At 38.7% G+C, this 15,166-nt stretch overlaps 1 protein-coding gene across 1 annotated transcript in view; it reads left to right on the top strand.

Annotated features, from left to right (window-relative positions):
* cfap299 (cilia and flagella associated protein 299) overlaps positions 1-15,166 on the top strand; it is a 587,024-nt gene that overhangs the window by 13,606 nt on the left and 558,252 nt on the right. Inside the window, exon 2 of the mRNA XM_060832189.1 lies at positions 8,157-8,287. Coding sequence (XP_060688172.1) covers positions 8,157-8,287 — 131 coding nt within the window. The remainder of the gene's footprint in view (positions 1-8,156; positions 8,288-15,166) is intronic.

The following is a 15,166-nucleotide window of genomic DNA, read 5'->3' as shown; positions in this document are numbered from 1 at the left end:
CTCATTGTTAATAAAGGAAACCGGTAACTATCGGATAGTGTAAATCGCACCGATGCTACACTTGATTGATAAAGTACTTGCTAATGCCTCCGCTGACGTCAAACTCATTCGGGTCCTATGTTAAATGATAATATCTGTATATTCAACTATGGAGAACTATTGTGAATGCCCAGACAGCCAGATGCATGGCAATGAGGAAACCCTTCCAAACAATAAACTTTTAATTTACAAGATCGGCAACTGCCGAACCCAGGATGTCTACCCATTGTTCGGCACAGCAGGAGTTGGACAGGTATCTCGGGGCAGCCAATAGAGACACTAATCCATTCACAGACAGGTGAACCGACCAATGAAAAAGCCGAACAAGGGGAACCTGACCGGGAACTCGAGGAAGCGCGAAGTATAACTGCACCAGATCCGAAGGGAAAGACAGAACGCCTTCTCCAACGAATTTGCATGCTTTTGAATTCGTATAGTTTGCCAGTCTTGATTCTGTAATAAACGGTGTTTTTGCTCCAAACTCTAGCCGGTTTGATCTCTCCTTCCAACGAACACGTGGAGACGAGACCATTCGGTTTCCGTCTCAACAGTGGGCAGGACCTATGTAGTAGTGGCCAACTGTTCTGAGGTTGAAATTATACACAAGGAATAAGTGCAAATGTTTTGATGTAACAAAATACAAATTGTGTTTGAATAAATCCCTCCAGAAGCCCTACTTCTCCCTACCTTTGTTAAGTTCAACAACTTCACAACTGTCCATTACCAGTATCTATTTAATTATGCCTCTGTGCAATTGCAACCATATTCCATGTGCCACCTATGATACCAGTCAGCAGAAAGTTTTCCACTAATTCCCATTGACTCCAATTTTGCTAGGGCTACTTGATGCTACACTCAGTCAAATGAGCATCTGGATGTATATATGAAAAGGAAGGGTTTGGAGGGATGTGGGCTGGGTGCTAGCAAGTGGGACAAGGTTTGTATTTTCAATTACAAAGATCCTAAGCTCCAGAATTCCAACCCAAAATCTCTCTGCCTCATCATCTTGCTCTCCTCCTTTATAACATTGTTTTATAAACTTTTTTTGACAAACCCCATAGTCATCTAACTTAATGTCTGTGTCATACTTTGTTATAATCTGCAGCTGTGAAGTGCCTAAGGATGTTTCATCACTTAAACGACATGTATTTATGCTTACCTTTTATTACTCATGAGATTGAGGGTCATTGTAAAAAAACAAATTTGATGCTTAAGATAAACAAGGAGCAGGGAACAGTGAGCCCACCATATTCACTGTAGTGTAGTTTTAAGTATACATAAAAGAATTTAAAACAGTTTGTGTTCGGCTTTATAATATAACAAATAATTCAGTTAAGCCTTCAAAGCATTTCAAAGGCAGGTAAATCTGTAGTATCTTGAACTGGTTGGCAATATATCTTTAAGTTGGTATATTTTAGTCACACAACAAATGTATTGAATTCTACTCAATGGATTAAGTACTGGTTTTTAATGTTGCTTTAGATGCAAGTGGGCTATATTAGTTTGCTGCCAACATATTGTACTAAAGATGGACCTTTGTTGAAATGCCCATATGGTTCTTGCATTTATGTATTTGAATGAGTGGCTACATATATTGAGTTTCAAAGAAGTAATCTGGTTTCTTGTCAAAATGTACTGAATTGAATGTTGTTCACTGTCTGTGGTTTTAATACTATGGCTATAATTCTTATCTGATTCAGTTTTAGCAAAAGCTAAATTATTCCAAGGATTTGTCCATTCTCCAGTATTTTGCACTGCTTTGAACCAACTATGGTTCCCAGGGCTTTTCCTGAGCTGCAATTGCTGTGAACAGCTCCCAGGGAATTTCAGAGCCATAGCTGCTGTAGTTTGCACAGTATCTCATCAATGTGGAACCTGTTTCCCTGTTGTAGAAGACACAATCACATGAGCTTACATTTTGCTTGCTATGTGAGTCCTGTGATCAGGTTTTCAGTTGACCAGCACCATACAGGCATTCTAGATGGTCGTGTTCCGACCAGTCACTGCAGTTGCTGAGAAGAATCAGTGCTGGACTTTGCACATAAATGTGTCCTGTTTTGTGAATGTGCTGGAACATCTAAGATTGGTAGGAATTGTAGTCCTTTACTTTGACCTGTATGAAAGATCACTAGTAACTGTTAGCTGACTAGCTGTTAAATATGTCCAAATTTCTTTTCAGTTTTTAGTACGTGATTTAAATGTAATTTATATTGTAGTATGGTTCCAAGTAAGGATAGTATGTGACTTGGAGGGAAACTTGCAGTTGCTAAGTTGCTGTGCATCTACTGCCCATTAATTTTCATGGATTTATGATCACAAACATGTAGCATATTGATGTTTCATAGCAATTTTCTCATAAGCTGAGAAATAACAGATTACATGTGGAGCAAAAGGTAATTTGATTAAGAAAGTGTACAGTTGTGACAGTCGGGGATGGGGGTCACTAATACCAGAGAACAAACAGGCTGTTGGCAGGGAATGTTTCGTCGGGGCAGAATCCTGCTTTCTCGCTGAGGTGTTAGGGAACTTTCCCCTGGGGTAACTGCTGTTCCATCTTCCATTTACCTGATGAGGGCTGGTCAATGAAATTTGCTTGGGGACCAACCAATGAAAACTACTGCCCATAATATCTGCTCAATGAGAATTGCCAATAAAGAAAACATGTCTGCCTTTGATCATATGATATACCAATCACGAAAGTCAGGTTGATTTTCCTAAGTGAGCTGTCTGAACATAAGGCATTATGAAAGGTAGAAACAGTCTAAAAAGGATTAGTGCTTTAAGTGCTATATGAGGACATTTTAAATACATTAATTTTTTTCCATGGCATCAAGAATGTTTGTGATCAGAATAAAAATACTGCTTTACTCAGCTTCTGTGATTAGCAGTACAGAACAATGAAAGGAATACTAAAGTTAATGGCATTAGTGGAAGAAATAGGACTCTGGCTGCCTTGTCACTACTGCTAATCAACAGAGGGTGGCAGTGGTGTGCAAGGAAATGCCAATAACAGATGGTGCTGGTTCACGAGATAAGAAAAAAATTGTACCTTATACTTCTATTAGAGTCATAGAGATACATATACCCATCTGGAGCATTTGTGAACTGCTGTTACTATTGACAATGAAATAAGCATTCTTATTATAAATGGAATTGTTAAAATAGATTTGACTTGCCTTTCACAAAGCAGTGTTACATCTGGGTTCATGTGAGTGGCTGTGCTGTGTTTTTGATCATTGACATCAGCTTACTGCAAATCTGATTATTCAGGGTCCACACCTTTTTATATGTATTAACTTAAAATCAGTCCAGAGAAGACAAGCTCCACAAAAAAGGCACAACTGAAATCCCAGGCTGCTTTGATAGGGTTTAATCTGGAACTATTGATTTGTTAACAGCAGATGCATAACTTCATGGTTAATTTACCCCCCTACTCCGTATAAAATTTCAGATTGGGCACAGGCAGATAAAGTGTACCTGCTGGATTTTATGAGCAACCAGCTTCACCTTGCATCACCCCCTCCACAAAACCATGGAAGACCAGGTCTGAACCTATGATTTGATTTCTTTTGTGTGCAATGATTATCAATAATGAGACATAGAATCATAGGCCCAACAAGTCCACACTGACCCTCCGAAGAGTTACCCACCCAGACGCACTCCCCTCCGCTATTGTCCGATATTTACCCCTGCCTAATGCACCTAACCTATGCATCCCTGAACAGTATGGGCAATTTAGCACGTCCAGTTCACTTAACCTGCACATCTTTGGATTGTGGGAGGAAACTGGAGCACCCAGAGGAAACCCATGCAATCCAGGCGGAAAATGTGCAAATTCCACACAGACAGCTGGAATTGAACCCTGGTGCTGAAGCAGCAGTGCTAACCACTGAGCCACTAGATGTGATCTAAACTGGTCCCAGACGAGTAAACTCTTTTCCTTGTGTAGTCCACCAGGTAATAAATTCCAAATTTCCTTTATCCATTTTCGGCATCCATATGGATGACAATTTCTTTTGGCAAACATGTTATAGGAAACTAAGTGATCCCATACATAACGGTTAAGCTAAATCACTGTAGTACCCCTGCTACACCTGATCATGGAGGATGGTGAATTATTAACCAGCTAATGGGAAGAGGAGAAGCTCCATTGAATGCCCCTAATTTTGGATGATGATAGATCCTTTCAGTGCGAACAACAAGGCTGGATCTTCAGCAGGAAATGGCAGGTGGAAATCCATCTTGACCTCTTGAAGCTAAGATGTTCATATAATATCAAGAAATGCTCATTTTGCTGAGCAAAACTATACAGCTCAATTATGTTCTGACTGTAGCACTGGAGATTTGTGCCATGGCTAGCCATACCTCGAGCTGAATTGTTCCATTCGAGCTACAACACTGTCATAAACTGACCATTTGGAAAATTACCCAGGCAGAACTAATCCACAGAAAGTACAGTGATGGAAGGTGTTGTCAACAGTACTTTCAAGCAGAACTTACTCAGCTGGGTTTGCATTCTGCCAGAGTTATTTGACTCCAAATCACATTTTAAAGCTTTGTTCCAAACAAACATAGATTAAAAAAAGTTGTGCGGGTAGTGCTGGAAAAGCACATCAGACCAGGCAGCATCTGAGGAGCAATAGAATCGACATTTCGGGCATAAGCTCTTCCTGATGAAGGGCTTATGCCTGAAATGTTGATTCTCTTGCTCCTCAGATACTGCCTGACCTACTATTCTTTTCCAGCACCACACGCTTGACTCTGAACTCCAGCATCTGCAGTCCTCACTTTCTCCTAATAGATTAAAAAAAGAGTTGAATTCCAGTGGTGTGGGGCATCTTCCTGACATCAAGTAAACGTTTGACCGACTGTGGCTTCATCTACTTTGCACGTCTGGTTGAAGATTGTTGTAAATGCTTCTACCTTATGTTTTGCATTGATATGCTGGATTCCCCCATTATTGAGGATGAGGATGTTTGTGATACCATCTTCAGTGAGTTGCTGAATTGTGCACAACCACTCACAACTAGATTTAGCAGGACTGCCAGACATAGATCTGAGCTATTAGTAGGAGAATCATTTACCTTTGTCTATCACTTGCTGCTTAAGATGTCTGGAATACAAGTCGTCCTGTTTTATAACTTCACCAGATTGATACTTCGGTTTTATGCTTGCCTAATCTGAGTCTAGCATGCCCCCGGCACTCTTGCTTGAACTGAAATCTATCGGTTCAATTCTGAATGACTAAGCTTTAAGCAAGGCTTTACTGGGAAATAATTGACATTACATAATTCAGCAATGTGGTTGAAACTAGTATTTTTTTTGTACCTGGGGCCAGTGAAGTTTTTTTGTTTTGGAATATTTTAAAACTAGGCTTCTCAGTATAATTTGGTTTTGCAAAAAGTCGTGGAAGTTTGCGGATTTACATGAGGGAAGGAGGTGCATATTAACTTCTGCTTTTTCTAACTTTTCCACCCTCATTGATTTCCTCAACTGCAGGGGAAGAAGCTATTTTTAGATACAAATCTGGTGAATTATCCGTCTCTAGTCAATTCATACCATCTAAAATAGTATGGGAACTGGTGGTAACATTTAACATATATAAAAAGTACAATCGAGTAGTTAATTAAAACACAATGAAGGATAGCAAGGCAGAGAATGTGTCACCGCTGCCATGTGAGGAGTCCTGAATGGTCAGTTTTCTTTCTGTTTGTCCTTTACAAGTGCATGAACATTAACTTGCCACTGCCAGACACAACCAGTACAATTTCATTTTCAACCATGCAAACAACAAAGGGCACAAATTCAACTGGGACAATGCAACCATCATAGCAAAACAGAAATGCAAGAGAATTCCTTGAAGCCTGGCACTCCAACCAGAACTCAATCAATAAATACATTGACTGACTGGATCCCATTCACAAACCACTCAGCTACAGAACTGGAAGTACCAAAACAACAGGCACATAAATACCAGGCAGGACAGACCATCAACACTTTAGCAAAGATGCACTGACTATGCCACCTAACGAGGCGCTGAAATGTCTGTAGAAAATATATGTCAGCTTGGCGAATTAATCTCCAACCTTAGCCAATGCCCTTTTATCAAATTTAAAGCAAAACCAGGTAGCATTGCAGACAGGTAAACAAATAATGAAGGAGATAAATTAACTGGTGGGAGAGCAGCAGGGCAAACATAACTGGAGCTGCCTCGACGGGAGTGTTCCAAAGCAAATGGAGCAGATAGGAGATCAACCCCTCCCCAGAGTACAAAACAAATTCGTACCTCCAGTTCCACTGCAGTTGTGACTGCCATTAGAAAATCTCATGTGTAGATAAAATAATAGGCAATGCAGAGCCCACTGAACTGGTAAGTGCATGCCAGAGGATAGATGTATCTGACTTAGTGTTGATTTGAGAGGCCAAATGGCTTCTTTTCTGCACTGTAGGGTTTATATTATTCTAGAGGTTAAACCCTTATTGTACATGTAGACTGTCAGCTTCTGGATTTTAGGGGGTTCAATGCCAAATTTGATGACTAATTTGTCAGATATACCATAAACTTTGTTGAAGTGTTGAGATACTTTTATTCTCTTCATAGAATAATTTTGATTTGGGTTTTAATTCTTTTAAAAATGCCCTAGTTACTAAAATTGTAATATGCATACTAATGGTTTCTCTACTTTGTTGATTATTTAAATATAATTTGTTCATAGTGAACATAAATGTAAGTGTAATATTAGTCAGGGTTGAGAGCAAGGTATATTGCAAAGAATTAAGTACTTTGTATGTTGAACATGGCACAAGGTGGCAGTGCTTGTTCAAAACATCATTCTAAATTTATCAACAACTTGCATTTATGGCAATTGAAAGCCACCAGCCAGTAATCTTTAGTTATGATAAATATATTCATTATCCATATTTTGTGGAATAATATTTATTTCTTGCATGTAACTTTTTAAACAATTGTTTAAGTCAATGAAACTTAACATGATGTTGAATATCTTTTGCATACCCTCTCCTATTAGAAAACCTAAAGTTTTGAAGTATATACTGTGAATAACCTGGACTCCTGGTAATAAATCTGCTCCAATTTCTGTCAATTTAATCAAACCTTTAAGTTCCACAAGATCTAAAAAATGCATAATTCGAGAAAATGATAAGACAAATAGTGTTTACATAAATGGCTTTAGTTTAATCTCTCTTCGCCACCCACCATTTTCTTTAATACGCTTTTTCATTTTTTAAACAACTGTGATTGAAAACTTGAAAGGAAATTAAGTATATAAATAATCAGTAGATGAATAATTACTGCAGTCAAATCTATACTAATCTGGGAGCTTTGATGCATAGTCACGGTGATTCATGCAGAATGATGGTTAAATATAAGATATCTTATGACAGAATCACATGCAATATTCTTCTTTACAGTTGATTTGTAGTCAAGAATAATATGCATATGCTTGTTTTTAACTATATATCCTTCCATTCAATCATGGAAGTCCAAGTAGTTTTCTGAATTATGAAAGTCCTGCTTTTTTGATTGTAAAAATTATGGATACTACATAAGTTTGGAATTTTGCTCAAGACTTGGAGCAAGGTTCTAACTCATTCAAAACTGATTCATTAACGGAGTTAAAATCTGGCACTTTGTTTCACAATTCATATTTTATAAATTAATTTGTTATGAATTATTTCCAATATTTTCTTTCTTATTATGTAATAGCAATTCACCTAAGCTGTTAGGATAAAAGTTGCATCTTCTAGTTTACTGTGATTATTTCAGTTGGTGTTCATACATAACACTCTGGTCATTTTGTACTGTTAAGATTTTTATATCTTCATGAAGTTACATTTTTACAACATACCATATGCTTTAGTAATATCTCAGTTATCTCATTTTTAGTGAACAATGTTAACACTATCATAGACTAAAAAGATTTTATACAAAACTGCTCCCATTTTTATTATTAACAATAAAGTACAGTTCACTTTATGCAGAAGTAATACACATTATTTTCTTTTCGCACTTGTTTTCCAACTGGCCTAAAAGCTTCACCATTGCTATAATATTATCAAAGAGCATAACTTTCACTTCTGCCTTGGTTAATCATTAGGATGAGGAGCTGGCTCGACAATTGGTGGAACTGGGATACAGGGGAAGTGGAGAGGTGCTGAAAAGAGAAGAGTTTGAAATGAGGAAAGCAGCTGCTGAGGCTGCGAGGATTGCTAAGAAAAGCCAGAAAAAGTGAGTACGTCCTAATTCTTTGATATGTTGTAGGAGAAAGTGAGGACTGCAGATGCAGGAGATCAGAGCTGAAAATGTGTTGCTCTAAAAGCACAGCAGGTCAGGCAGCATCCAAGGAGCAGGAGAAGAAGGGCTCATGCCCGAAACGTCGACTCTCCTGCTCCTTGGATGCTGCCTGACCTGCTGCACTTTTCCCGCAACACATTTTCAGCTCAGTAAATATGTTGCTTTTGATAAAGTATTCCCATCATCAGGGTGATGGAATTGGAGGAGTAGTTATTTTGAAAATGTGGTTCGAGCTTGTTTCACTTAGGAAATGCAATTCACTGGATCTTGAAATCATAATGAGTGCTGTGTGTTCTTCCTGTTCTTCTTCTTCCAACAGTAAAAAAACAAAGAATTACAATAAGGAAGTATTTGTACTTCATACATTTGGAGCAAAACCCAAGCTTATTTTAATGGTAGTGTTAAGACAATAATAGTAATAAATAAAGTCAGAGTCATAGTGATGGACAGCACAGAAACAGACCCTTCAGTCCAAGTCGTCCATGCCTACCAGATGTTGTAAACTAATCTAGTCCTACTTGGTCCAAATCCCTCTAAACCTTTCCTATTCATATACCCACCCAGATGCCTTTTTAAATGTTGCAATTGTACCAGCCTCCTCCACTTCCTCTGGCAGCTCATTCCATACATGCACCGCCTTCTGTGTGGAAAAAGTTGCCTCTTCGGTCCCTTTTAAATCTTTCCCTTCTCACCTGAAACCTATGCCCTATGGTTCTGGTGTCCCCCACACCCAGAGAAAGATCTCATCAATTTATCCTGTCCATGCCCCTCAAGAAGATACAAGCCCCTGTAAGGTCACCCCTCAGCCTCCGACACCCCAAGGAAAACAGTCCCAGCCTCTCCCTGTGGTTCAAACCCTCCAACCCAAGCAACGTCTTGTAAATCTTTTCTGAAACCTTTCAAGTTTGACAACATCCTTCTGATAAGGGGCGACCAGAATTGCGTGCAATATTCCAAATGTAGTCTAACCAATGTCCTGCACAGCTGCAATATGACCTATGAACTTCTATACTCGGTGCTTTGACCAATAAAGGAAAGCATACTAAATGCTTCCTTCACTATCCCATTTGCTTGGGCCTTTACTTTCAAGAAACTATGAACCTGCATTCCAAGGTCTTTGTCCAGCAACACTCCCTAGGACCTTACCATTAACTGTATAAGTCCTGCCCTGATTAGCCTGAATTTTGTTACCATTTTTAATAAATAAGATCCAAAAAAAAGTTACGTTTTTACTTCATTTTCCACATTTGATAATTTCAGAATGTTTTATGTAATACTTGGAATTAATTACTTCAAAAAAGCCTTGTTAAACGTACATGGTGTACAACTTTAAACCAAAAATACAAGAATGAACAACTGCCACCACTAACCAGAAATAGTGAATGAAGGAAGGTCAGATTTAGAAAAGCCACTTAGGTGCATTGATGTACTGCTCTCTAGTACACTCATTCCTCCACTCTTTCAAAAAATTTCATCTTAATGAAGATACAAACTTCCAGTATATATGTTGAGATGGAAGCCTTGAAAATTCATGGCCTGACAACCTAGGATAATACTGATTTGTATCCACTTCTGATCCTTACTGCTGATCTTGCTACAGTTCACAGGTTAAGTTTAGTTTAAAGAGAAAGGTATGTACCTTTTAAAAGAATAATTTTTAAGTGGTCTGGGTTGGACCAATTTCATTGTTCAGTAAGTGCATAATCTGTCCCAGTAGTTTATTCATTTGCTGACAAATTCTGGCTACTTCATGTTGATTTTGTGCTGCACAAATTTCCTCTCTAATATCTTTCGTGCCCCTGAATGTAGTCCCTACAATTTATATTGCTTGTGGGCAACTCACTATGACTGACAACTAATGTGAGCCATCTTTATAGGTGCCAATGACAAAGCATTGTCTATACATTTAGTGCTTATAGGAGTCTGAGCATTGTAGGCTATGGTGAGAGTTATGACTGAATTAGAAGAGAGAACTGGCGAGGCCGATCTCATTGTCGGGCTTTTCTAAATCTGACTTTCCTTCATTTCACTCCAACATTACAGAGCAGGTACCTTGTGAATTCAGCTTGCTGCTTGATCCAAATGATCTATATTGGATACTAGACGCTAACAACTCAGTACATGCTCCATGGGCACCAGCCCCATGCATCCTACATGCATGGATATTGCATCTGATATGCTGCGGTGGGTGACAGATGTTACAGGCATTATTGAGGGTTGGGGTAGATATTTGGAGACAAGATGGTGGTACTTAGGCTGGCAGTTTGGAGACTTTACAGGAGCATCCATTCTTTCAGACAGCTGAGACTGTGTACTGACTCCAGTGGCAACCTTCGCCCAAGCTACCATGATCAGGGAATGAGGAATTCATTGCTGGTCTTGTGGGGCATGGGGGAGGGGGTGGGTATGGAATTGTCAACCATATCTGGCCAGATATCAGGAGTTGTCCAGCGCAGTACCTGATGACTGTGCAACCAAGCAAGCACTATGAATTTTTTATGATAGGATGCCAGTAAATTATCAGGTATCTGCTGAGTAGTAAATTGTTCGGGGAATGACAATGTAAGATGGGCCCAGAATCAGATGTGAGGGTTGGAATAAGTAGTTAATGAGGTAAGTGACAGTAAGAAATCCCAATCAGATTTGTGGCAGAAATCCTTTCAAAAAACTTGATGCAGTTTTGACTAAGTCAAAAGAACTTCCGATTCAGCTCACGCTTTGTCTCAAAACTTTTACTGACTTGCATAGACTGATGTCTTTCAATTCACACTAAATTCCAACCTGTACAAAGGAAAAAATGACTGCAAGGTTGGAAAGTTGAGAAATGACCCCAAAACAGTTCCAAAGTGCATGTGGGAGATATCCGTGATCATTGGTCTCCTTTTGGTCAGAAAAGCAAAAAATTGGTCAAAACACTTGAAAAACCGGTGTCTTCTGACCTAATTCTTAGTATGACATGACATTAATGAATTGAATTTTATTGATGAGTATCTTAGTGAGGAAAAACTGTAAAAGACAGTGAAAAGATATTTCACAGTCGCCACAATCTGGCACCATTTTGAATACTTCTCTTAAAGAAAAAATAGAAAGATATAGCTTTAGAGTTCATCAGTACTGAATCAGTTCATCAATGATGCCTATGCTGCCATTACCCCAGCAAATGGAGAAACATTTAACTGAAGTGCCATGGGACTGAACATTGTGCAGCAGTGCATTTTCTCAATGATTATGAAATCTGAAAGATAATTAAATTTGATGGGAATGATGGTTTTAAACTTGTTGGACATGACCTATCAATTTGAGCCACAGAAGTTCTACAGTTGGAAGCAGGTCATTTGGAGTCCACACCAACCCTCCGAAGAGCAGCTCACCCCTACCCCCCACCTCAGTCCCTGTAACACTGCCATTTCCCATGGCTAGCCCACCTAGCCTGCACACCCCTGCACATTACGGGGCATTGTCAATTTACCTAACCTGTACATCTTTGGAATGTGGGAGGAAACCAGAGCACCAGGAGGAAACCCACAGATACAAGAAGAATGTGCAAGCTCTGCACAGACAAGCTCCTGAGGGTGGAATCAAATCTGGGACCTTGGCGTTGTGAGGCAGCAGTGCTAACTACTGAGCCACTGAGCTTTTGCTCTACTTATAAATACAAGGAACGTAAAAAAAAAGTAGAAGACATACTTAATATGGTCAGCAAACTGTGAACCCTTTGTTTCATCACGTAATTGTGTTTTATCATTCCAGTGAATCTACTTGGATAATGCCAGATGTTGAGTGAAGTTTTTTGGATTTGTGGTTTCAGGGCTTTGGGGTCAATTCCCAGTCTTGAATCCTATGATCCTGGCTCTATCTGCTGGTGTGATCTTACCGCAGGTGGCCAAATTATTCACGACCCATTAGGGCTGCATTGGTAGGAAGGCCAATTGCAGTGCACAAGCCAATGGATGGTCACCAGCTGTGCTTGGTAATGTGGACAAGGGAGGTGAGTGGTGGGAAACCATGGGATGTCCTGTATGAGGGTGTTTAAAGAAGACACAATGGTTTGTCAGTCTGCTTCCAAGAGACAGGCTATAGAAAGGTTTCTTGATCCAGTCTTGCCTCTGGTAAAATCAATTGGAGACTGAAATGCACTGAGGAGATGCTGTTATGCAGAAGTTTTGAGTTTTTCTCTTGGTACCTCTCCAAGACCTGTATTTGAGAGAATGGGAGGAACACCTCTATTTCTGAAAGGTAAACTTATGGTACAAAGGCGTCACAAATTTGTTCAGATTGTACACAATATTTTTGAGCTTCTTTATGTCCTGGGGATTAGGATCATTCTTCCTGGAGCAACACTGAAATAATCTAACTTTTGAATTGGATTGAGATTAGAATAAGAATTTTAAAAAAAATTAATCTTTTTTTCTGATCAATGTTTTCAGCGATGTTGTTATCCAACTCTGATGCAGGTGGGACTAGAACCTGGGCCAGTGATAGGGACACTACTATGCACCACGAGGGCCTTTGAATGAGAGTAATTGAACTCAGTGTAAAACTAGCTACATCCGTGTGTGATAAAAAACAACTTTGTTAATGTAGTTTGCCTGTTGAATATTTGTCAGTTAATTCAGGTATTTATTCAAAGTCTTATCTGTTAGTAAGGAAAAGGTTGTGCCAGAAATTTATGCTTTTTGCACAAAATAGGGTGTGTCATATCAAGTGACCACTCTGTTTGACACGAGTTCAGTTTTTTAATGCAGTGTAGCTTGCATCATAGAATAATGACAATTGGGAGACCAGGTTCTACATCGAGTCATCATGGTATTGTTAGCTGACATTTACTCTGGTTTCATAAATGTGGCTTGCTGGGAAACTGGATCCCAGTATATGGTTAAATTATAAATCTAAGAAAGATGGACAAAGTTTCTTGTCCAATTTTCCAGGAAGAATTGTATAAATCTGAATTATGGACCATTGTGTTGTGATTTTAGATATTCTGCAAAAAGTGATTCAAATCTGGCAACTTTTGTTCCAGTTTTTCTCTTGTCTGCTCCTTGCCCCATTGGCACAACTGAAATGAGTTTTTGGTGAAGGAATCCAACTTTACCTGCAGGAACAGCATGTTCACTGTCACATCAGTGAATTGTTTAATGCTCAGGCAGAAAAAGGATTATCAGAGCATTCAGGCTGTCAGATTGTGGACACCTGTGTGCCCAGTCACTTGTTTGCTGAGCTTATTGAGTTAAGAATTGATTATAGGTTTTGATAGCATAAAAATGGTATTTTTCAAGTAGACAAAGCACTTGTGGACTTCTGGTTGAACAAGTTCACTTGAAGTGAATAAACAGATACATTTCAAATTAAAAGACCAATCTATTTATGATAGCTCTGAAAATTTTAGTGGCTTAAATTTTATAGTATTACCTACACCTGGTTAGGTCTATACCCACAAATAACATCTTGTGGTTAGAGGTTGTTTTGTAAATGGAAGAGATTGAAAATGTGAAATCACTTTCCTTTTTCTGTAATAAAGTAATCGTTTGTGAAATAAGTAGAAAATATTCTAGCTGGATTTAAAGTATTGAAATTTTTGTTCCTATACTTGTCCATTCCTATGTTTACAGCAGGGAATTTGTGTGTGGCAAGATAGACTGAGAAGACAAATGGAACTAATATACAATGAAATATTTTTGTTATCTCTGATCACAGTGATTTGTAATGTAAATATGCCTTTCTAATAATAATCCAATAACTCATGTGGAAGCTGGTTCCTGACCTGACTCAATGTTATCAAGACTGTTCACACTACAGTGAAGAGCCCACTTAGCACTGGAACTCAGTACCTCTAAAACTCAACAGCAGCTTCTGAGTAAAGGGCACTATAAACCCACTTATTTTTCCATAAACAATGAATGCATAGTTTATGTAAGAAGTGAGAGAATCAAAACCATGTCTTTTCAGCTGATTTTCAATGCCTGATTTGACAAGGTTAAACATGTATTGCACTTAAATCTAACTCAGAGTTGGAAACAGAAAGATCAGCATACCCTTTAGGCTTGGAATGAGGCAGAAGTGACTGAGGATGATTAGGAAACAAAACATATTGGTACAAAAACAGAAATACCTGGCAAAACGCAGCAGATCTGTCAGCATCTATGGAGAAAAATCAGTTAATGTTTTGAGTCCAGTGACCCATCTTCAGAACTCATATCATAGTCAGCAGGTAGGGGTTAATGGGTTGAATGACCTGCAGACAGTCTGTCTATCCAATATTAAAAAAAATTTAGTTAAAGTAACAAAACTGATTTGATGAAAAAGTAGTTATGATGATGCACTGCTAATACAGGGAAAAAGTTAAGACACTAGTGAGATTGGAGGAAAGGAACAGCAAAAAAGAAGTACAAAATTCTGATTGCATGTTGTAGTTCCAAAATAAAATCGTCTTCATGTGTACCTGAAGCATTTATTGACTTGCCCTCCACACTTTTCTATCTCTTCTCCTATATGCTGATAGACCCATTTCAAAATCCTTAATATTGCTTAATTGGGGGAAACAAAATGCAGGATCTTGCTGAATTTTGAGATTGTCAAAATTTATACCAGTGAAATGCAGCGTTCATAGAAACAAATGAGATACTGTTCGTGGAGTTTGCATTTGACCTGGATGGAACAGAGTGGGAATGGAAGAAGGAATTAAATTGTAACATTTCATTATTCTTGGTGACACTTCTTAAAACCAAGATTAAAAGTTGAATGCAATGACATCCTCATTCTGTCCCAAACAGCATTTCTTCTGATGTCCAGTTTTGAAAAAAAAGTACACTTTAG

Source organism: Hemiscyllium ocellatum, chromosome 1 (genome assembly GCF_020745735.1).
Source record: "Hemiscyllium ocellatum isolate sHemOce1 chromosome 1, sHemOce1.pat.X.cur, whole genome shotgun sequence".
NCBI lineage: Eukaryota > Metazoa > Chordata > Chondrichthyes > Orectolobiformes > Hemiscylliidae > Hemiscyllium > Hemiscyllium ocellatum.
The sequence above is the reverse complement of the archived record's forward strand: the minus strand, read 5'-3'. Positions and strand labels throughout refer to the sequence as shown.